Below are 24,021 nucleotides of genomic sequence, written 5' to 3' on the forward strand. Positions count from 1 at the left end.
TCTAAAAAAAAAATTTTTTTGCTCATATAAGGGACACCCTAATATATGTATTCTGTGTCAGTACCCAGATAAAATTAGTCCATCGTTTCCTACTCTATATTTTAACTTCTGTTAAGTCATCGAATTGGTGAAATGATGACATGATTCTTTTCATGTAATAATAAATAAAAAAAAATAAAAAAGAACTCACATGATATCTGATGGAATATGCTCAAATAGTTTCGAACCAATAAACGGTTCTTAATCATGAGCTTGTTCATGCAAGGAGACTGAAAACAAAACGAACTGAAACAATTTTTTTTTTGAATTTCCACCCACGTGTAAGAGTATACAAGCATGCAGACAATTTTGAGAATATACTGCGGCCCCTTACTGTCCTAGCGTTCACTCCTCGTCCTTAGGGGGCAGAAGGAAATCGTAATGCGGGTACTTAGTGGTCCACGGGTTGAAGTCCTGGGGCGGAGTCCCGGCGGAGGTCCCCGCGGGCGGGTCCGGCGCAGCCCACACGTTGTAGTTGGAGCCCGAAGTGCTCGGCGACGGCGTGGACGACGCGTGAGAATCCGCGTCGTACGGTTGAGCGAACCATCTGTGGACAATAGGGAATGATGACAGTTTTTTAAATCCTACTATCCTACTCCTACTAGTATTAACACGAAAGTTTGTATGGATGTTTGGATGTATGTTTGTTACACTTTAACGCCGCTACTACTGAAGCGATTTGGCTGAAATTTGGAATGGAAATAGATTTTACTCTGGATTGACACATAGGCTACTTTTTATCCCGAAAAAATACATGGTTTCCGAGATTTAGGAAAACTGATGATTTTGATGATATGAATGTTTCTTACTCTAATATGCCTCGAATTAGCTGAAATTTGGTATTAAGATATATTATAGCCTGGATTAACACATAGGCTACTTTTTATCCCGGTAAAAATCCATGGGATTCCGAGGGATTTGTGAAAAACTAAATTCCACGCGGATGAAGTCGCGAGCGTCCGCTAGTTGAATATAAATTAGGAGTATGCTAATAGTATTTTGTAAAAAATTTTAATGAAAAAAATTCAACCGACTTCCAACTCAAAAAATAACTTGTGTTGTTTTAATTAAATACGTTTAAACTACAAAATTTCTGTGGTTATTCCAGAAACAGCTTTAATTAAAACACGACACTGGCTTGGCACCGCCTTCAAACTGATCAGAAGGTAGCACATAGGTAGGATGTTATTTTTTGCTTTTTAGTTAAAGTTATTTTTTGAGTTGGAAGTCGGTTGAATTTTTTTTATACAAAATTATCAAGTCCAAACACAAGGTAGCTACTGTGAGCCGTCGAGGAGTTCTCTTCACTGTGCTTCGTCTTCATCACCAGACCCTTAATACAGTCGCAATCCATCTACGTGGAAAATTCTCATCAATACAAATTTATCAAGTCCAAACACAAGGTAGCTACTGTGAACCGTCGAGGAGTTCTCTTCACTGTCCCTCGTCTTCATCACCAGACCCTTAATACAGTCACAACCCATATAGGTGGAAAGTACTCATCAATACAAATTAATCACGCCCAAACAAAAGGTGACTGCTGTAAATCCTTGACGAATTCCATCGTCTGTGAACATGATCATCTTGAATTTTCAAAATCGGTCCATAATTGACGGAATTATCGCTGGACATACATAAAAAAAAAAAAAAACATACATACATACAGCCGAACGTAGAACCTCCTCCTTTTTGGAAGTCAGTTAAAAAGTAACAGGTTATCTGCGATCATTACTTTCGGAGCTACAGGGAGGGTCAGATTTGCGGCGCTGCCGCGGATCCCTGAAATACGCCCTATACAAACAAAATGGTACGATTTAATGACGTTGTAGCTCATAATGATCGTTAGATTTGAATGGGCGTTCAAACAAAATTACTAACTAATATGTTTGTTATTTGTGCGTTAATTTATTGAAAAATGTCACATTTAATTTAAGAAAGCTAAAACTTTATGAATTTCCTTCTAATTACGAAAAAAGATTTTTAATCGATTTTGAAATTATATAATCTTTTTACTTTGCAAATATCCAGACAATCTTTGCTTTTTATGTACAAATTAGTTAGCATTGACCTTATTTACCCGAATGTATCATAAAAATCAATATATCCAAACCTAGTCATCATCCCCATCATTTGGGCGTGAAAACGTGTCTTATCGCCAACCGCCAACTCACCCGTTACCGCTGGTCGAGGCCTCAGCGATGGCCGCAATGACGGCGTTGCGCTGCGCCGTCTGGATCAAGCGCAGGCGCCGCTCCTGCTCGTGCGCGCCCGGCGGCGCCGCCGGCTCGTCCGCGTGCCGCAGTTCCACGCCGCCGTCGGGCGTCCAGCGACCGGTCTGCGCTTACAACATAACTAACTAAACAACATGCAGCTAACGGAATGCCATAATTATTATTATGGTCTATTTTATCCCATTCTATACAGCATAGGTTCCCAAGCTCGACGATGGGTCAATGTTTTATGAATGTATGTACAATAATTTCTTTCATTAATAACATGATGTTTTAAAAAAATTGTACCTCAGTGAAATGTACAATCATTTTAAAAATTTGTTCACCTATGGAGGATTGTATGAAAACATAGGTTTCCGGGAGGAGAAGCAACGTGTCGCCAATGCATCGTTCTCGCTCGTAATATGTGCTCACCGAGCGGTCCATTCGCCGTCCGCGCGTGGTTATGCAGAGAGTGTATGCCCATAGAAAATAGGCAAGTTGACATTTTATTTTAATAGTCTTAAATAGTTCATCATCGTTCTACTAGATTGAAAAAAAAATCATATATTTTTCGGCTATGGTAAGGCCGTGGCTAGTTGCCACCCTACCGACAAAGACGCAAAGATTACAGTGTATTATTGGTAACAAAGACGTACCGCCAAGCGATTTAGCTTAGCGTTCCGGTGCGATTGTCGTTTAGAAACCGAAAGAGGGTGTGGAGTGAATTTTGAATTTTCATCTTCCTCCTAAGAAATTAGCCCGTTTCCATCTAAGGTTGCAACATCACTGACCATTGTAGTGATTGTAGTCAACGGCTAACTTGTAAAGAATATAAAAAGAAACGAATCTCACCTCGCGATACTGGCGCATCATCTGCGGCGACTGTGGCAGCGACCAGTCGACGGCGGGGCGCGCGCCGCCGCCCCACGTGGCCGTGGCGGCCGCGACCAGCGTCTTGCGCGCCATGGCGGCGCCGCGGTGCGAGTGGTACTCCACGATGGCGGCGCACGAGGCGGCCGTGCGGCGGATGCGGACCTCCTTCACGTCGTCCGTCAGCGCGTACAGCAAGCTCACGATATCCGCCGACGGCATCGTCGCCGGGATCCGCGATATGAATATGCGGCAGTTGTTGATCGACGGGCACACACCTACACAAGTGAAACAAGTGAAGACATTTATTTTTGTACTAATACAAACAAACTCGGTAAAGTAAGCACGTATTTGTACAATCTCTGCTACTAGTATCGTGTCGATAAGTGTAATCGCAGCAAAATTTACTAACAAAAATATACCTAATTAGAAAACGTGTGTGTCAACTCCGACGCACGAACGGAGTTTACTCTTTCCGATCGACTGGCTAAATACCTGAAAGTAAAAGGTGCGCAACCGAGGAGCAGCAGGCCGCGGCGTGCGCGCCCGCTAACAGCGCGCGGTGGAAGGTGCGCAGAATAGGTTGCGCTCAAAAACGTAACGCTGTCATTCGTTCATCGAATTTTACTGTCCATATTTTTTTCATACCGGGGGCTACAGGTAGGTATATAAAAACTCCAAAAATATTGAAAAAAAACCAACAAATTGAAAATGTACCCCTACCTAAATGCCAGGACGGTCTGATCATGTAGTTGTTGAACAGACGTATAGCGTTGCAGGCTCCGGTTTCCGTAGTATACATCGCGAAAGCGTACCTGAGAAAGGTCAACAATATTGGACTGATAAGCTAAGTACTAAAATGTTATATACAACTCGTGCGAATTATCTTGACACCTCGGATGACGCTTTCTTATGCCTCATTCGCATGGAATGGATTTAAAGGACGTAATAAAGCGTTCAAATACAACAAATGCATTCTCAAGTATATACGAGTATCCACACATCGTTTTTAAAACACGACGCTTTTTTATTGAGCATTGTTGCATTTTCAATTTTGGGCGTTGGAAATAGACCACGAATTTAAATTTAGAACGTTAATAAAAGCGCCAACGTGTTTTAACGTATTGCTTTTTTAACTCTCGTGCGAATTTTTGACGGCCTCCGTGGCGCAGTGGTATGCGCGGTGGATTTACAAAACGGAGGTCCTGGGTTCGATCCCCGGCTGGTCAGATTGAGATTTTCTTAAATGGCCCAGGTCTGGCTGGTGGGAGGCTTCGACCGTGGCTAGTTACCACCCTACCGACAAAGACGTACCGCCAAGCGATTTAGCGTTCCGGTACGATGCCGTGTAGAAACCGAAAGACTATATCATCACTTACTATCAGGCGAGATTGTAATCAAGGGCTAACTTGTAAACAATAAAAAAAAAAGACTTACGGTATCCATTGAGTGCAAAAATAGTTTTGATTTATTAGTGTTCAATCGAACTTTCGGTTTCGGAAAAGGGTCCGCTGTAGTTAATAGTGTATACTTAGCAGGTAATATTAGTTTATAGTAGTTTAATATATAGTTGGTAATTTAGTATAGTATTTTAATAAACTGCGTCCATCGCTGCCAAACGCACACAAATCGGTGGATTTGTTCCAGACTGATCAAATTTAGGTTTTCTTTCGTACGAAAAAATTACCACATGTGGAAGTTTCGGTTTAGGCCGAAAACACTAAGACTGATGCCGAAATACGGTTTCGGTTTCGGCCAAGCAATTTTAATAACTACGATAACGGTAGGTACTAAGCGCCCTGGCGCGGCGATGCGGCGGGAGAGTAGAGTTTGGAGTCACGTGTCAAGTTAATTCGCACGAGTTATACAAGGTGGTTTTACAACCTGAGCCATGGCGGGCGCTTAATATGGCCTCCTTGTCAACCAGGCGTCGCCTCAACTATGACTGGCGTATGCCTATAGCATTTAAACCACATCACGTAAAGAGATGCCAAATGCCAGTTCGTCGCAATGAGTTGATAGTGAAACGATATGTGTGCTGCGGCCTGTGGCTCTGAACCAACGAAACGAGTAAGATAAGTTCAGCTAACCAACTAACCAACGGTGTCTACTACTTACGTGATTAATGATAAAGTATATTGGTGGAAATGATGTTTCCATCATTATAATCATTAATCACGTAGTTATGTAAAGAGTTCAATTGTAAATTATAATACTGTATGACTTTTTCATTTCAAAAGAGCAACTGTTGAGTTTCTTGCTGGTATCTTCTCAGCAGAACCTGCCTTCCGAACCGGTGGTAGAATCTTTACAAATAGTCAACTGACGTGTCAATAGCGCTAGTAAATTGAGCCTACTTGAAATAAATGAATTTTGATTTTGATTTTGAGTACACGCGTGGGTAAGTTATTATTTATTCAAAAGTCAAATTATTATGTTAAACAGGTTTCAAAGATTCGAGATGCAGCAATAAAATATTATTTTTACAGTTATATCAGCTGTACAACCGTAATATAATATTTTTACAAAGCTTTTTTACATCTACAATAAATAAAAATAAATCGCCTAATGTTTTTTTAAGCGCAAAAACTAGAGGACGTCTCGAACCCAGTAGAGTCGAGCTGGCTTTAACTTCTTCACAATTTTCTTTTTCCATACAAAACAGAAACGATTTCTTACTTCCCTAGGTCACGTTATAGGTAACTAACTTGAAAACCACGGATTTGTTTGTTTTGATTTGCAAAAGATTCATACAGAACTAGAAAATTGCGCAGAATACTGGAAAATTTCATAAAACTTAGCGACTATTTTATTATTTATTTTTTTATAAATACAGTGTGTTGTAGGAAATACCGTCCGGCCCTTAAGGGTGTACTTAGGTATCGTGTATACATTATTTTTATGCAGTCCTTATTTTAAAAGAAATACATTTTTTTTCCCTGCACGAAATTAACATAAAAAAATGCAAAGTTATAAAAACTTACATGGCAACACAAAAGTTGAGATAGGTTAATTTATTATTAGTAGGCATTACTACAAAATAAAAACGCCGCCATCTATGTTTGTGCTGCGTTTACACGTTTCTATTCAAAGCGGTATTGAATGGGCAAGTAAACACACAAGTACACACAACAAGGTGATGGGTTTGTCAAGGAGCTTTATCATCTTGTGTTTCAAAGACAGTGGGCGCCGAAAACGATGGTACCTACTACCTACTCTTTACGATATGCGGCACGGCATTGTCAAAAGGCTTTCAATTTTGCCGACTTTTGTGCCACAGGTGTGTAGGTAGGAGGTAATAATCTAGATATACGTACCACGATTGATAGTACAGTGTTGTCACTTTTTTAATTTTCCAAGTTTTGGGACAATTTATGTTTAAAATTAGATACTTTATTATCACGATAAAAATGCTTAATTATTGAATAATATTTTTTTAAATATTTTTTCTGTTTATAATATTATAATGCTTACACGCACATTTTGGATCGGACGGTATTTTTAAAACACACTGTATTTGGTACTCAATCACAGTTAAATAGGCTGAACTGACTGGACGAAATTTAGTACAGCGATCAACTCATATTTAAATAAAAATAATTAATGTATGAAAAGTGTTGCTTAGCGCAAATCTCGAGAACGTCTCCACAGATTGGTTATGTTTTTTAAATATTCCTTGAAGTATGACGATGGTTTTTACGGAGTTTTTAAGGTTAGAGGTAGGGTAGGGTAGGGCATGGTAGGGGTAGGGGTAGAGCCTAGAGGTAGGGTAAGGTAGAGTAGAGGTAGGGATAGAAGGTAGGGGTAGAGGCAGGGTAGGGTAGGGATAGGGAACAAGTGCAGTCAAAGCGAAGTATGATCGGGTCCGCTAGTACTAGTATAGATTAGCATAGAAGTATACAATACAGTGATATCTCACCCGCGATTCCAGCCGGAGAAGTTGATCATGAGGCGGAACTCGTAGAGCTCGCCCGCGCGCTGCAACAGTGGCACCAGCGTGTCCTCGAAGCAGTCCTGCGGGATACGCCCGATGAACACCTGCCGACAAGGGCGCATCAAACTATTGAAAACATCAAATAGAAAGCCGAAAGCGTCCGCTATCATCAACATCATTAATAAACGCTGGACGTCCACTCCTGGACATATACTTTCAAACACAACAGTCTACTATTGCCTTCTTCTTGGTAGGGTAGGGTCCCTTACCGGCAAAGACGTCATTCGTCATCAACCCATATTCGGCTCACTGCTGAGCTCGAGTCTCCTCTCAGAATGAGAGGGATAAAGCCAATAGTCCACCACGCTGGCCCAATGCGGATTGGCAGACTTCACGAATTAAGATAATTCTCTGGTATGCAGGTTTCCTCACGATGTTTTCCTTTACCGATTGAGACACGTGATATTTAATTTCTTAAAATGCACACAACTGAAAAGTTAGAGGTGCATGCCCCGGACTGGATTCGAACCCACACCCTCCGGAATCGGAGGCAGAGGTCATATTCACTGGGCTATCACGGCTCAAACGTAGCAAACGGCAAAGACGTACATACTACTTAAAGACGTACTAACTTGTTAGAAGGAGGATGAAAATCCACACCTCTATCGGTTTTACCGGAACGCTAAATCGCTTGGAGGTACGTCTTTGTCGGTAGGGTGGTAACTAGCCACGGCCGCAGCCTCCCACCAGACAGACCTGAACCAATTAAGAAATCATCAATAGGCCCAGCCGGGAATCGAACCCAGGACCTCTGTCATATAAATCCACCGCGCATACCACTGGGGCACTGAGGCTGTCAAACCAACGCTGCAGGCACACGAAATTATTGGGTGGTGAGTGGCTAGCATTACAAAGCCGACGCAGAGCGGCCTGCAGCACATCTAAATAGAGAAGCGAAAAAAATAGGCAGTAGGTATGCCACGACCGTCGACGATAGGATAGACCAAAATCCAAACACACAGATTAAAGAATAATAGGCAGATAGACCGCACGAAACACGATGGTGTCGTAGCCGCTCCAAATACAAAACTCAAGAACGAATATTCTCGAGTCAGTACTCAGTAGGACACAAAGCGCCGCATCAGTAATTTTCAATATTATTCAAGAAAAATGGCGTAAGTTTTAAAATATTTAAAAAATGTTTACAAAAACTAAAGAAATAAGATGGAGTATTTTTTTATTGACTATTATATTAATTTACGTACCTAATTGTTGATAGTGTTAAATTTTGAAATAAAAGTTATTTATGAAAAATGTTCGTTAAATGTGGATGTCAAATTGTCAGAAAGACGCGTGACGTTTTTTTTTTATGGATTTTACCGGCTTCACCACGCTGCTTGTAAAGACTCATTCTGGACCATCTTTATTCTGTGCATAATAGATACCTACCTATTTAGTGTCGGACCCAACTAACAACTTTTGGTTTCGGCCAAGCTTCCGCGAAAAACTACAGCTGAAACCGAAACTGAATTCGCGACGTGGTACGATGCAAATTGCAAACTTAAATTCGGAACATCGTTTGTGAAGAATCGACGACGCGCAATGAAAATTTTTAAATATCGAATGTAGCGACGCGACGCCGCGACGCTTCGGCAGCGCTGGGCGCGTCACCCCGCGCGCCTTTCTTCCACCCGCGGCGCGCCGACCGTCGCCCATCGCGGCGTCTCCTCACGTCTCGATGTTCGCGTACGAGGAGTTAAGTATTTAAACATTACCTAAGTTCTACATGCGGGTAAGCTACGCGCAGGTTGAACATAGGTATTGTTTAATTCCCGAGATGTTACAAGATCTGGCTATACAGTACGAACAATTTTTTAATTTACCGCCCAAAAATCGTTCGTACTCGACTACTAAGTAGTCAGAACTAGGCCTACAAGCTAGCTATAGCTAGTAGTCTAGCACTACCCAAGACTTCTTTGGCATGAAATTTATTTTTACACAAATCCTGCGGCAACCATGGTCTTTCCGGGGTAAAGAGAAGGATTTAAGTTGCTCAGTGACCTCATTTATCTTACAGTGAAAGTTACTTTAAGAAAGCCCGGACAAACAGACAGACATTAAGTGTTTTGAAATCACCGACAGACACTTGAATTTTGTTGATATGTATTGAATAGTGGTGGAACTATTTAGTTATTTTGAATGAAATAAAAGTAGGTACACTTTAGAAAATAAAAATGGCGGATAACGCAATGAGTAGGTATAGAGTCGTCGAGTTAGCGCTAAACAACCTATCGAAACAGGAGATTTATTTATGTAGAACTTTAATAACTAAATAAGTAGGTATGTAAATAAATGTACTTTAAAGGTACCTACCTCACAATTTCTGGAAGGTTGTGGACCATACCATGCGTGGGGTGCCCGTCTAAAAATCCTCTGCCCATTTACTTGCGTTAATGTGTAAAGAGTATTTTCCGTTAGAGACAATAATTTTGTAAATAATTCTATTTGATTTACTTCACTTGATAAATTAATAGACGGCATTTTTATTTAGATTTTAAATTAATTTAATCTTAGAATAAATAACTATAATAATCCGCGGGGAGCCCTTAATCCGAACGTCCTCAACGAGCGAACTTCCTAGAAATAATAAAATCAAAATTCAAAATGGCGCAATAAAAAATACCAACAAAATGGCGTATAAATGCTAAATAATCATGACCTTGAAAAGAAATTATAATAAATAAAGTCAACTGATTAGCTGTTTTAGCAAAATTTACATTAAACAAATTTCTTTTATCTTTATAAATTACTTTTAAATATATAAAATAATAATACAAATCCATTTTAAACTCAATTATGAGGAGTTTGCTTTTAAAATTCAGAGAAATTTCTTGAAAAAGTGTCTTAAAACGGAAGTTCAACAATATTACTTGTTACTGTTCTCTGTTCAAAATTTTAAATTTTAGCATTTCCAAGAATCGCGAGAATCAAGGTTCCTCGATGAAAGGTCAAAAACCACAAGTAATTTTATGTTGAAAGCGTTGAAAGATACAAAACTTGAGAAAACTTCAATACTTATTTTCTATTTCAGATGCCTAGATGTTATTAATGGTCTAAGCTACATGCACATGATTTTTTTACATTCACCATTTTTGTGTAGGTATCTACATATTATTAGGAGCAAATGGGAGAGGCGCCATAAAATTTACTTGTATATAATCATTTTCAACCGACTTCAAAAAAAAGGAGGAGGTTTCTCAATTCGACCGTATACCTATAATATATATATTTTTTTATGTGTGTTCGCGCATAACTTCGTCATTTCTTTACTCACATACCTAGGAACCTTTGTTAATATATCTAATACCTACTTAACTTATAAATAGGGACAGTTTGTGGTGTGGCTAGGCTACGAGGTAATCTCTGAATCTACTAAACCAATTTTGAAAATTCTTTTACCACTAGAATGCCACGTTATTTGTGAGTGTCATAGACTATATTATTTTACCCCCGCATTCTCACGGTATCGGAAACAACACTACGAGGGTGAAACCGCAGAGCGACGACTAGTACATTATACATAGTTTTATCAAAGGCATCCAAGGTACCTGCTATACCAGCATAATATTATATAATGATTAAAATAGGTAGGTATTGAAATGCTGTATATAACAGAAAAGATATATTCGTAATATATTTATTCTATATTAAAGATTTTATGGAAAAAGCAACTTCATTGATAATTTTTTTAAATGACTTTCAAAGTTTTAACCACAATTAGGGTGACCATGCTCTCAAGTGTTAAAAAAATACCAGATTCTATTTTGTTAGAGCTTTTTCTGCTAATTTGACTGGTGTCGAGACTATTTTTTAATTGTATTCTTAAAATATAAATACGTCGAGTTTTCGGATTCATTCTCAAAATTTGTTGCATGGTGAAAAATCCTAATTTTTTCTGATTCATACTTTTCAAAACATTTGTACTAATTGCTGTAATAGCTTCTAATTGTATGGAACTTATTTGTTGACTTGATATACCTGAAATAAAATTTATATTTATTTAATTTTGTCAATGCATTTAAGTATTTAGATAATTGTAAGATTACATTGATATACATACTGCAGAATAGCTTAATTATTTCACTAATTATACCACTATTAGCTTACTCTCTAAGAACAACTAGACTGTGTTTGAAGACTTTAATTAACGTGAATAATAACAGGACTCAGTCCTATAAGAAATTTAGACATGGGCGTAGTGAGGTACGGATGAAGGAGGTGGCCAGCAGATCCCTAGACGAGCCATTGGGGAGCTCCATAGCTTGCGATGGAAATGTAGCGGGTTGGAACTTGGAAGATGTGTATGAAAAAGGAGACCATTGGGTCCATACGTGCAATGCGAATCCTGGCTTATAATGGCTATGCCCTTGAATATAGCAAGTTTTGAACAAAATTGACTCGTGCCAATCTAGACTTACAATATACTTTGTTCTTTAGGTTGGTATAATAAAATAAAATAGGAATTACGAATTCAAATTATTAATAAACTATTCAAGCCTTACAATTAAATAAGATATTCAATCGGCCAACTTCATGTGATGACCATTTATATGGTTCTCCATAGGCGTCGGGATGAGTAGCAATATCATAAAGAGCCTGCAACACATAATATTTTTTTTTTTACTTTCTAGATATTTATCTTCTAATAATAAGTATTTTACCTGTTGTATACAAAAAATACCTTAGTCTGTTCCACGCTACATCTATCTAGCTTACTCAATACATCAAACGTAAGTTCTTTAAATGTATCTGGTGCTATTCTTTTTAGATCATGTGTAGGAAATGCGCATATCAAATATCCTAATTCATTTATATGCGAAGCAGTTCTATACCAATCATTGCCATAATACCGTCTGTATGCAGCAGCTAATATTCCGAACTGAATTTAAAACTTATTATTATTATATTTATTAGTTGTTATAATATCGTATTGAATAAACCCATTAAATATTCAATATACCAAATCAATCTTTTATGATACATTTTATAGGTGATAACATTTTTGTTTATTGTGACGAACCTTTCTATTGGTTATAGGGACATAACGTTTTGAAAAATAGTTAAATACAGATGAGTCTCCAAAATCAGCATAATACAAATCTTCTTCTGGTATAACATTTAACAACCGTTCAAATGCTAAAAATTCTCGGCCCTGTAGAAATGCTGCAGTTTTGCCATCTAAAAATACATTTACAATAAATAACAGAAAACATCTGTTTCAAAGTATTTTAGTTAAACTACTTAAGGTTTTTGAAATTAAAAATCCATTTTTACCAGTGATAATATCCCACGCTAGCAAAGCTCTAGATCTAGGTATGTGATCCTTTTTAATTGTTGTTAATAAATGTAAAATTGTTTCAGAGTCTAATCTCAAAAATGAACTGTGAGGTCCAAAGAAGATAATATCCATTGAATTGTCCGTTTTTACTCTATTATCCATTTCGTCATAAAATTCATCGTAAATAATATCATCTACAATAAAAGTGTAATTTGTATTTGTGCTTAAACTTAAAGCAAACATTTCAAGTAGAGTGTGAAATATCTAAAGGTAAGTACTGTAATAATTATATAATATCAGAAAGCTCAGAAAAGGACTAATTTTAATTAATTTTGTTTAGGTACTTCTTTTTAAAAAATAGGAAGACCCCAAAGAAATAACTAAAAAACGACGATATTTTATGCTAGATATGTTACATGCCTTTAAAGTCACTACAAAAAAATATCTGTATTTAGCTACTCCACACAGCGCACACTTCCCGAACACACAACACGACATTGTAGAAGATGCTCGTATTTAGGTATTATTTGTTTAAATATAACTTTCGTTATGTACTATGTGATTAAATGAAATTAAGACAATTAGCCACCTTTGTTCGCCTCTGTTTCAATGCGCTAGTGACATATCTAATGGTATAAAACCTTTGCTAAAAAAATAAAAAATATTGGTAGTGGAAACGTGTTTTTTATTAGATGCACGAAGATATTGTTTAAGCTAATTATATCTTTAAAACATTTATTTCACCTACCTGATTCAGTAATAGCGATCATGGAATTTTTTTCATCTTCATAGTGCATTTCCAACTCCTCTAATGACTTGGTTTGCCTTTCTTGCGAGAAAACACAAACACTACAAAAATAACTAAATTATTTAGGAATTGTTTTACGGTAATTACTAGTGCAAGTTTAATTTAGAGCTAATACCATTTTATAAAGATTAATGAATAAAACCCTTTCTTATTCATCGTGAGAATATTTTTATTGATCGATTGAACGTCACCCATAATCTCGTTGGTTGCAATGCGTTAACGCCCAATTGACCAACTGCCTCGTTTGCCCAATAGTTAACCTACTTGTCTTTGGATCACGGGGTTCTGGGTTCAACTTCTGGGTCGGGCTTTTCTTTCTTCATTTAATTAATATTTTTTTTTTTGTAAATTCTCAGTCCGTAGTTGAGAAGTTGGTTGTGCCTTGTAGATCATGTTAGGACGTCGGTCCCGGTCATAATGATTAATATCTAATAGTGGTTGTTAAACAATTTAAAATTATCACCTTAGGCTACCAACCCGCAATAGAGGAGCGTAGTACCCCACTATTATAAGGAGAAGTCTCATAGGCGACGCCCTTAGAGAGCCGTTCCGTCCTTTATCTTTATTACAGCCTTCGGGTCTCATTAGGCGATGCTTCTGCGGTCGCCCAAACCCCCCGGTGACGCCGTAGTGGTCCCGCATGGAGCCATCGGCACTTACTCAACACGAAAAAAAAAAATTATAAGGAGGGAGGCATGGCCTTATAGTGGGTCTTTTAAATAATCTGATAATGAAAAGAGTGACGCACCATTCTGTCACCTGTACTAATTAAAAAATTTCTTAGCATGTTCGTTTCTATAAAACCATCATAACTTTAATTTGTTTTTCGACTTTAACTATCTACATCATAACAAAACCTGACGTTTTTAAAGAACTTGTACATAACGCCTACTTGAAATAAATGAATTTTGACTTTGACTTGGGCTTCCCTAGCTTTTATAATGGAAGGTAATTCTTACAATATTGAAGACTAGCGGACGCCCGCGACCACGTCTGCGTGAAACTCGATGTAAACTTTCAACTACCCCTATCCTATCTCCACCTACCCCTTTTTCGAATTACCCGAGCAATTTTTTTAAATTTTTTCTGTCATAAAACCTTCTCCTGACAATAGCAAACACATAAAAAAAGAAAAATAGTTAAATCGGTCCATGTGTCCACGCGTGATGGCGTGACCAAAGGATATATGGATTGATTTTTATATTTATAGATAAACAAATAATGGAATTAAAGACAAAATTGTTTATGTGTGCACTCAGTTGTGTAGCCTATTAAATTATTCGGATCACTTGTTGCGGTGATTTTGTAGGGACGTAACCAATTTATAGTATAAAATTATTATTTATATTAGTATAACTTTGGTGTTTCTATACCATGTTATATGATTCTTTTTTTATTGGATAGGTAATAATGTTAACTTTTTTTAATTAGGGATGAGTGAGAGTGTTATAAACGTAAGAGCAGACAAATATAATCAAGCTCCGAATTGCTAAGCTATCGGGAGTTACACGTGTTATTGCAAGTCATCCATATCCATAAAAGCTAGACTGCTGTTATGTTTTTAGATGTGTAATTTTACACATCTAAAAAACATAATACTTAGTGATTGTTATAAGTCAAAAATATTTATTTAACGCAATGGATTTTTACAAGCTTTTCCTAAGGTTTAGCCAACATTTGTTATGTAAATTTTGTATTGTAATTTAATTTAATTTATAATATACGTATTGCTAGGAACAAGGAGGCGATATTTTATTAAATTATGCTGCCGAATTTTAGCCTATAATTTTATTCTTTATGCAGATTTTTTATATTATAAGGATCCGCTGCTTTAACAGCTGCATGGCCACCACATTTTGATTTTGAAACTGTGGCTCGAATTTGACAGTGACATTGCTAAATTTTCAAGTATTTTGTTTGCATTTGCACATGTGTCACTGTCATTTGACAACAGTCAACGAATTAATAACCTAAACTTTTATTGCTTTTAGTTTTAATCAATTCCATTTGAATACAATTTTATCAATTTATGCAATAATTAGATCTAAGCATTGTAAAGAGATGACATTTTTGTGCTAAAATATTTATATAAGAAGTAAGTTAAATTTTGTTGGTTAACCGTTTTTCGAAACCATGGGTATTTTGGAAAAGATTTCCGAAATCGAAAAGGAAATAGCGAGAACTCAGAAAAATAAAGGTAATTTTCTTTTTAAGATACATTTTCCGCTTGAATTATTAATAATAATAGTATTACACTGTTCATATTATCATAGTGTCAATTCTATATAAATATTAGAAAACACAATTCGGCATTTTTAAGTGTTGAGATTCTTATTGGCTCTTCCCAGTGGATTCTACCTTACGTTAGAATCTTGTAAAGTTACCTTATAAAGTCACTAATTAGAGCCGCAATAGCTCAATGGTAAGAGCGGTCGGACTCATCAACAAGAGGTTGTGGTTCCATACCCGCCCCGTTGGTCTATTGTCGTACCCACTCCTAATACCTCCTAGTTCTTATTTAAAGTTGCCTCCATAATGCTGTGACTTGGCATTTTTTTTTGGTGACCTGGTGCTGGGTCACAACCCACCTGATGGGTAACGCTGAACTAGACCTACTACAAACCTTGTGCACACCACTGAAATGGATATTGAGTTTTCATTATATGAATATGACTTATGTAGTCTTAATGAGATTGCTGTATAATAATTTTGTGTACTCCTGAATTCACATCTAGTAATAATTACTGTATTTATTTCAGCAACTGAGTATCATTTGGGTCTATTGAAAGCAAAGTTAGCAAAATACAGGTCTCAGCTCCTTGAACCTTCCAAGAAGGGTGGTGACAAGGGGGAAGGTTTTGATGTGTTGAAGTCTGGTGATGCCAGAGTTGCTCTTATAGGATTCCCTTCAGTTGGTAAGGTAAGTGCAGAGCGTGTGTTTGCAATTCTGAAGCCAAAAATGTTTTTGTCTGTGGATATTTTAGCTATCCAGGCATTACACTGAAACTACTAAATGAATTTAAATGAAACTTGGCACAATTTGAGACTATTTTACGAAAAAGGTTTTAAGATACTTTTTGTCATGAAAATTGAATCACATGGGTGTGAAACAGGGATTGAAAGTTTGTGTGGAAAGTCCTTACGTTTTCTAGTTACATTTGTAAAAATTGGTACCAAAAAAATACTAAAAATGATGTTATATGAGATTTTGTGTGGATTAAAGTTATTTTTAAATACCAAGTCTTTAGTCTGTATTAAAGGTAAAGACAGACACAAACTGCCTTATTTATAAACATCAATTAGAATTTCAAAACTCAAATTTCTTCAAAGTAAAGTAAACTTTAAACAGTTTTGATTAGATTGATTTTGATTAGTATCTACTTTAACAACAATTGAGGTTTAAATCTTAATGTTAATGAATATAGAGAAAAGTGTCTATCTCTGTAATAGAAGATTAATTAAATATACAAACAAAGCCACATTTGCATTTTTAATATTAATTGTTATCAATTCTATTGAAGTAAATTACAATGATGCTATGTATTCCAGTCTACCCTCTTGTCTACATTGACACACACACACTCAGAGGCAGCGAGCTACGAGTTCACAACTCTGACATGTATTCCCGGAGTCATAGAGTACCGAGGTGCCAACATACAACTGCTCGATCTTCCTGGAATTATTGAGGGTGCCGCACAGGGAAAGGGTAGAGGACGACAGGTAATTTGTTTAAATTTGCTTAATCTCGTACTTTCGACTTGTATTCACAAAGAACAGAAACAGAAAACTTCGTTTTGTATGTTTTTTTTCTTCTGGGCTTATCTGCAATCAATAACATAACTAAGCAAATGTGTTCTGTGGTAACTTCTTATATAGAAAGTAGTTTATTCATGAAAATTTTTGATAGTATATTTAGGGTGGGATTTTAATTTTTTTTTTACAAAATTATAAATGTTTATACTTTGTTTCATTGACTAATCTTATATCTTATACTCATATTATAAATAGGTAAAATAAATATTTTTGTATGTAACAAAAAGACTCTGATTACTGGACTGATTTGTAAAATTCTTTCACCTATTGAAAGCAATATTATCAGGGAGTTACATAGGCAATATTTATCCCTATATTGCCACAGGAATGAGAACTATGAAATCTGCAGTTCTGTTAGTTGTGTTTAAGAAAAACTTCCAATCCAATCCAATATAACTGTCTCCTAGTTTGATGTAGCCAAGTCGTCTATTTATAAAATAATTGATGTTTTTCAGGTGATAGCAGTAGCGCGCACCGCCGACCTGGTGCTGATGATGCTGGATGCCACCAAGCCCTACGTGCACCGCCAGCTGCTGGAGCGTGAGCTGGAGAGTGTGGGCATCAGACTGAACAAGAACAAGCCCAATATATACTTCAAGGTAAGGTGACAGCAGTAGCGCGCACCGCCGACCTGGTGCTGATGATGCTGGACGCCACCAAGCCCTACGTGCACCGCCAGCTGCTGGAGCGCGAGCTGGAGAGTGTGGGCATCAGACTGAACAAGAACAAGCCCAATATATACTTCAAGGTAAGGTGACAGCAGTAGCGCGCACCGACGACCTGGTGCTGATGATGCTGGACGCCACCAAGCCCTACGTGCACCGCCAGCTGCTGGAGCGCGAGCTGGAGAGTGTGGGCATCAGACTGAACAAGAACAAAATTATAAACGAAGGTAGAAAATCTATCTTCAATTTTAATTTGTATCTTAACAAACATTCTACACTAAGTTTGGCTATTGTTAGTAATTACTAAGCCACGTGATTTCAAATTCACCATTTATTCATTACTATTGCTATTTATTTAATGTGGGTATCATAAAGTTGGTAGTAAATATTGCCCAGTTGACATTAAGATTTTTGTTAACAATGGGCTTTATGGAACACGTGGTTACACACACAAATATGGTTGTTATTGATTTGATGGTGGCTAAGTCCCTCAATGTTAGTCAATAGGCCGGCTGGTGCAGATGCTGTATGCTCTGGATGCTATGTACTACCAGTTCATTTAATCTAATAAAAAATTGTGTATGAGAGCCATTAAAATTGGATATGAGAGCCATCAAATAATACTGTTTAAAATTTATTTTAATTTTTCAGCAAAAGAAAGGCGGCGGATTATCTTTCAACTCAACATGTCAACTGACGAAGGTGGATGAGAAGATGGTGCAAATGATTTTACATGAATACAAAATATTCAATGCTGAGGTAATCTATACTTCTACACTAATATTATACAGAGGTAAAGTTTGTGGTAAAACTCAGGCTGTATGGTAAACAATCTTTTCCTGTCCCCTTTGTTTTGTTATGCATAAATTAAGATTAATTAAAAATGTACAACATTGAAGCAAATTTACTAGTAGTCTTAGTAGTAAGTAGTAACTAGTAGACAAATTCATGGGGAAAATTGTCTTTACGAGGAAAACGAGCTTAGAGTAGTAGAGTATATCTTACATTAATCTAGAAGTTGTTTACTTGTTTTTTACACAATTCAACAACACAAAAAGGTATTTTTACAACTATGAAACATTGATTATATAGAGACAGTCTTTACAATCGCATTAGATCATTGATCATATGACAGAACGTCTAGCGAGGCAGGTCTTTATGTAATTAGTCTGAAGTCAGAATTAACTAGAAGTTAACGCACCACTGACAAACTTTGCACTTTGCACTCTCAACATCATCCCTGACAAGATTTGATTGTATGTTTGAGTGAACTTACAAAGGTTGGCCAATGGGCCATTTGTTATGGTATTTGAAATAAGTTTTTGGTTTTAATTTTTAATTTTTGTGATTATTATTTTTTTTTTGTTAAGGGCCACGCTAATAAATTGTTAGTGTAAGTTTGAAATCATACTTTCCTACTAATATTAATTTTATAAAGAATTATAAAATGTTTGCTATTCTTTAACGCCGCAACTATTGAACCTATTTGGCTGAAATTTAAAACGAAGATAAATGATACCCTGGATTAACACAGGCTACTTTCATCCCGGAAAAATCGACAGTTCCTGCGGGATTTGTGAAAAACTGAATTCCGTGTCCGCTAGTGAATGAATAAAAAAAATAGGCCACGTGTTCCCGCAGGTGCTGTTCCGCGAGGACTGCACGGCCGACGAGCTGATCGACGTGATCCTCGGCAATCGCGTGTACCTGCCGTGCCTTTACGTGTACAACAAGATCGACCAGATCTCCATACAGGAGGTGGACAGGATAGCGCGCCAGCCGCACTCCGTTGTTGTCAGGTACAGCCTCAGACCAATTATAGAAGTACCTGTATCGCACTCATAGTCACGAACAAAATTGTCTGTCATTTTCTGAGGAAATTGAGCTTAGATTTGGTATATATTTTATACTAAACTAGAAGTTTTTGCCCGTTTTTTACACCATTCAACTACACAGAAAGGTATTTTTACGGAGCTCTTTAACCGACTAACACGATTACAACTATTTACATCGATACTACAGAGACAGTTTTTATAATCACATTAGATCGTTGATCATATACTTTGACAGAAAAGTAACGTCAAGCGAGGCAGGTCCTGTACAATAATTGGTCTGAGGGTACAGCTAAATCTCTCTACAACTTGCTTAAGGACCTTAGCCTCTTTAGAACAGCAACAAGTTCTATATTACAGCGGGTATCTAAAGCTCTAGTAGGATCTTACTGTTGGCGCTCGCATTCTGTGGCAGTGTCACTCAATATGTGCCTTTCTCCGTCGTAACTGACATTACATCTAATTATTGGTCTGTGAACTATTAATCTGTGCTGATGTGGTTTTGTCTTGTATTGTAAAAAAATGAATCTCTGAACTATGAGTACTTGTAAAAATCTAAAAAAAAATTATTAAAATAGGTGATTTAGATTTTTTACAAGTGTTTAATCTACTTTTGGTACATTAAAGATTACGGTTTTTTTACAATACAAGACGGAAACCAAAGTTTATAAAAATCGTTACAGTGGTTTTACCGTGAAAATTTAACTTTCACATTTGTACATTATATTCTTTAAAAAAATATTATAAACATTTTTTTTTCAGTTGTAACATGAAACTAAACCTGGACTTCCTGCTGGAGACACTGTGGGAGTACCTCGCCCTCATCAGAGTCTACACCAAGAAGCCCGGACAACCGCCCGACTTTGACGACGGACTTATTCTGAGAAAGGTAAGCATTTTGGGTATTAAATATCTCTATATCTATAGATATCAACGTTTATTGATTGGTGTATCAACAAACCAATAAAAGAATTGCGCTGAAATTCGGCAGTTGAAAAAGTGGCGGATTTCAGTTTGATAAATGTTAAATTCAATTGATTGATTGATCAATAAAATCATCTACTCGTCCCTCAGACCAATTATTGTATAGGACCTGCCTCGCTAGATGTTACATTTCTGTCAAAGTATATGATCAACGATCTAATGCGATTATAAAAACTGTCTCTATAGAATCGATGTTAAATAGTTGTAATCGTGTTCGTCGGTTAAAGAGCTCCGTAAAAATACCTTTTTGTGTAATTGAATTGTGTAAAAAACGGGCAAAAACTTCTAGTTTAGTGTAAGGTATATACAAAATCTAAGCTCGTTTTCCTCAGAAAATGACAACAATTTTGTTCGTGACTATGAGTGCGATACAGGTCCTTCTATAATTGGTCTGAGACTCGTCCCCATTCTGCTTAGGCCATTACACTGTTGTAACACGTGTACATGACGGTAGTATAGTCCCCGCCAAACGAAAAGTCCGCTCTGAAGTTGCGACATGGCAAACTGCGCAGATATAATAGTCCTATTGCACATTCACACTACATGGTCAAACAAGACAAGTTTCTCGGGATATTTTTTTTTTCTTTTTCTCTGGGTTTATCTGCGATCAGTAAGAACTATAAGCAGTTAAGTTCTATGATAACTTCGCTTTTCGAGTGTATTCCCCAGTGAGAACATCTCCTCATTGTTTTTATAATAATATGTCTAAATAATGTGCTTTCTTTTAAGCCTGCTCTGATGTGTCCTGTGAATCAGTTTTGAAGCCAGAACATTTGGATGACTCATCAGTCGTGTTTTATACTTTTGCGAGACTCTGTCAATCTCTTCGTAGACAGTTTCCACCTTTTGTTGCTCATGAATCTCGTTATTCTTTATAAACCACGGAACACCACAGATCCTTCTCAAAATTAAGTTTTGGGTCCTTTGCAGGATGGATATGTTAGAGTTACTGGAACTTCCCCATAGCCCGATGCCATACATCCAGACCGGCTTCAATATTACCTTATATAGCAAGAGTTTTGACGGCCTCCGTGGCGCAGTGGTATGCGCGGTGGATTTACAAAACGGAGGTCCTAGGTTCGATCCCCGGCTGGGCATATTGAGATTTTCTTAATTAGCCCAGGTCTGGCTGGTGGGAGGCTTCGGCCGTGGCTAGTTACCACCCTACCGGCAAAGACGTACCGCCAAGCGATTTAGGGTTCCGGTACGAAGCCGTGTAGAAACCGAAAGGGGTGTGGATTTTCATCCTCCTCCTAACAAGTTAGCCCGCTTCCATCTTAGACTGCATCATCACCTTCCATCGGGTGAGATTGTAGTCAAGGGCTAACTTGTAAAGAATAAAAAAAAAAAAAAAGTTTGTTATCAATGGATAGTTTGCTATTCCGGCCTGCTATCCAGTGTATGTTCTCGGGATATTTAAAGGTGTTTTTGTTTGTCAGGGTGTCACGATAGAGCACGTTTGCCACTCCATCCACCGCACGCTGGCGGGCGCGCTCAAGTACGCGCTGGTGTGGGGCACCAGCACCAAGTACTCGCCGCAGCGCGTCGGCGTCGCCCACTCCGTGCACGACCAGGACGTGGTGCAGCTCATCAAGAAGTAGTCCCCCCCACCCCATCCCATCCACCGCACGCTGGCGGGCGCGCTCAAGTACGTGCTGGTGTGGGGTATCACCCCAGACCAATTATAGAAGGACCTGTATCGCACTCATAGTCGCAAACAAAATTGTCTGTCATTTTCTGAGGAAAACGAGCTTATATTTGGTATATATCTTATACTAAACTAGAAGTTTTTGTCCGTTTTTTACATCATTCAACTACATAAAAAGGTATTTTTACGGAGCTCTTTAACAGACGAACACGATTACAACTATTTAACATCGATACTATAGAGACAGCTTTTATTATCGTATTAGATCATTGAGTTTACTTTGACAGAAAAGTAACACCTAGCGAGGCAGATCCTATACAATAGTTGGTCTGAGGGTATCACACCCCATCCTATCCTATCCCATTCACCATAGAAATATTCATAACAAAACAATAAAAATGAGGTGTACATGGAGATTTGTCTGTGTACATGTGATGTGACAACACTTGAACTGTATCTTTTTGCAGGAGCCTACACAAAAGGGGGGTTCTGCGTACTTTAATGTTTGTAAGTTATTAGCAACGCGCAGCATAAAGTGCGGTATGACCGTCAGCTGTCAGCGCTATGATAAAGTCTATGTTACACTAAACGCAGAACTCAGAACGTCTGAACTGCCTGCGTGGGCACACATCCCTCTAAAATTAAAAAAAAAACTTGATCCCTGACTGTTTTCTCGAGACAAGAGAAAGACATTGTCGACCAATATCATCGAAAACGTAACTCTTTCGTTGTGTTAAAATTCAAGATATTTTAGATTCTGTTGCTATTGGTCGACAATGTCCTTTTTTGTTACATACCTTGCAGCGCGCAACCTAGGCCTACTTACATGTTACATGCAGCCTACGGTGGGACGATTTTGGATAGGCCTATCATGCGACATAAATCAAAGAAATTGTAATAATTTTAACTATTGTAAATTATAATGTGATTTTAAAAAAAGCAGATTTCTTTATTGGATCTTCTATACAGAACCTGCCTTCAAAACCAAAAAAGGTCATCTGATAATTTTTACGAACAGTCAAATAACAAAGAACCTACTTGATTTAAATTAATTTTGATTTTGTTTGATGACCCACGACATAATATCTCATGGAGACAAAATGACATTGTCGACCAAGAACGCCGAATCGGGAATATCGCTCTATCGTTGCGGTAGGACAAAAAAACGATATTTCCGGCTCGGCTGCTTCTCGTCTACTGTACAGTTGCATGTTGGGCCTATTAGAAGATGCCTATTTTTTCCTAATTTAAAGATTATTGACATTACATGTAGTAGGGGAAACAACTTGATAGGTATTCCATCATTTTATACCACCCAACAACTGTTATATCAGGCAATATTTTTTTTATACCTAGTTTGTCAAGTTAGCTTTTTCTTTTGTCTACATCGACCTCTTATAATAAAAGGACGCACAATCATGTAGAAAACATCACTTAAGAACTGGCCAATTTTGCTTTGACAGTTTTAGAATTATTGGTAAAGAAAATTATACCTAAAAAATAATATATAGTCCAATATTCAATAAAATCCCAAATTCAACCTTAAAGATTGAGTTTAAGGTTGAATTTGCAAATGCGACTACTTAAATTGAGTGCCAAGAAGTTGTGTTTGGCACTCATTGAGTGGTGACGCTTTTTGGTCGCTGATTGTGCATCCACTTTTTAATAGGAGATTGATGTTTGTCTATCTAATTTTTCAGTTGAAAATGTATAAAATATGCATTATGTTATTTTGTTTATACATATGTAAAGCTTTGCTTTTACATAACACTGTATATTATAATTATCTATTGGAATTGATAATGTGGTTTTCATTATTCTTGTTACTGGCTGAAATATGCCGGCTTCCATACAAAGTTGAAATGTTTTTTTGAACT

General features: G+C 37.4%; 2 protein-coding genes across 2 annotated transcripts; one reads left to right on the plus strand and one right to left on the minus strand.

Annotated features, from left to right (window-relative positions):
* Positions 1–384: 384 nt before the first annotated feature.
* On the minus strand, positions 385–13,525 carry LOC112056477 (uncharacterized). Its single transcript, XM_052884444.1, has 12 exons — positions 13,482–13,525; positions 13,143–13,243; positions 12,391–12,588; positions 12,137–12,294; positions 11,798–11,995; positions 11,619–11,712; positions 10,829–11,094; positions 7,042–7,160; positions 3,846–3,937; positions 3,105–3,400; positions 2,211–2,374; positions 385–586 (listed from the first exon to the last, which is right to left on the minus strand). The coding sequence occupies exons 1-12, from the start codon at positions 13,523–13,525 to the stop codon at positions 385–387; spliced, it is 1,932 nt and encodes a 643-aa protein (XP_052740404.1).
* A 1,602-nt stretch (positions 13,526–15,127) lies between these two features.
* Positions 15,128–23,947, plus strand: LOC112056473 (developmentally-regulated GTP-binding protein 2). Its single transcript, XM_024096908.2, has 8 exons — positions 15,128–15,399; positions 15,962–16,122; positions 16,752–16,922; positions 17,471–17,614; positions 18,332–18,439; positions 19,322–19,479; positions 20,275–20,401; positions 21,936–23,947. Exons 1-8 carry the CDS (start codon positions 15,336–15,338, stop codon positions 22,095–22,097), a joined length of 1,095 nt encoding a protein of 364 aa, XP_023952676.1. The 5' UTR covers positions 15,128–15,335; the 3' UTR covers positions 22,098–23,947.
* The last annotated feature ends 74 nt before the right edge of the window (positions 23,948–24,021 follow it).

The sequence above is a fragment of the Bicyclus anynana genome, chromosome 11 (genome assembly GCF_947172395.1).
Source record: "Bicyclus anynana chromosome 11, ilBicAnyn1.1, whole genome shotgun sequence".
NCBI lineage: Eukaryota > Metazoa > Arthropoda > Insecta > Lepidoptera > Nymphalidae > Bicyclus > Bicyclus anynana.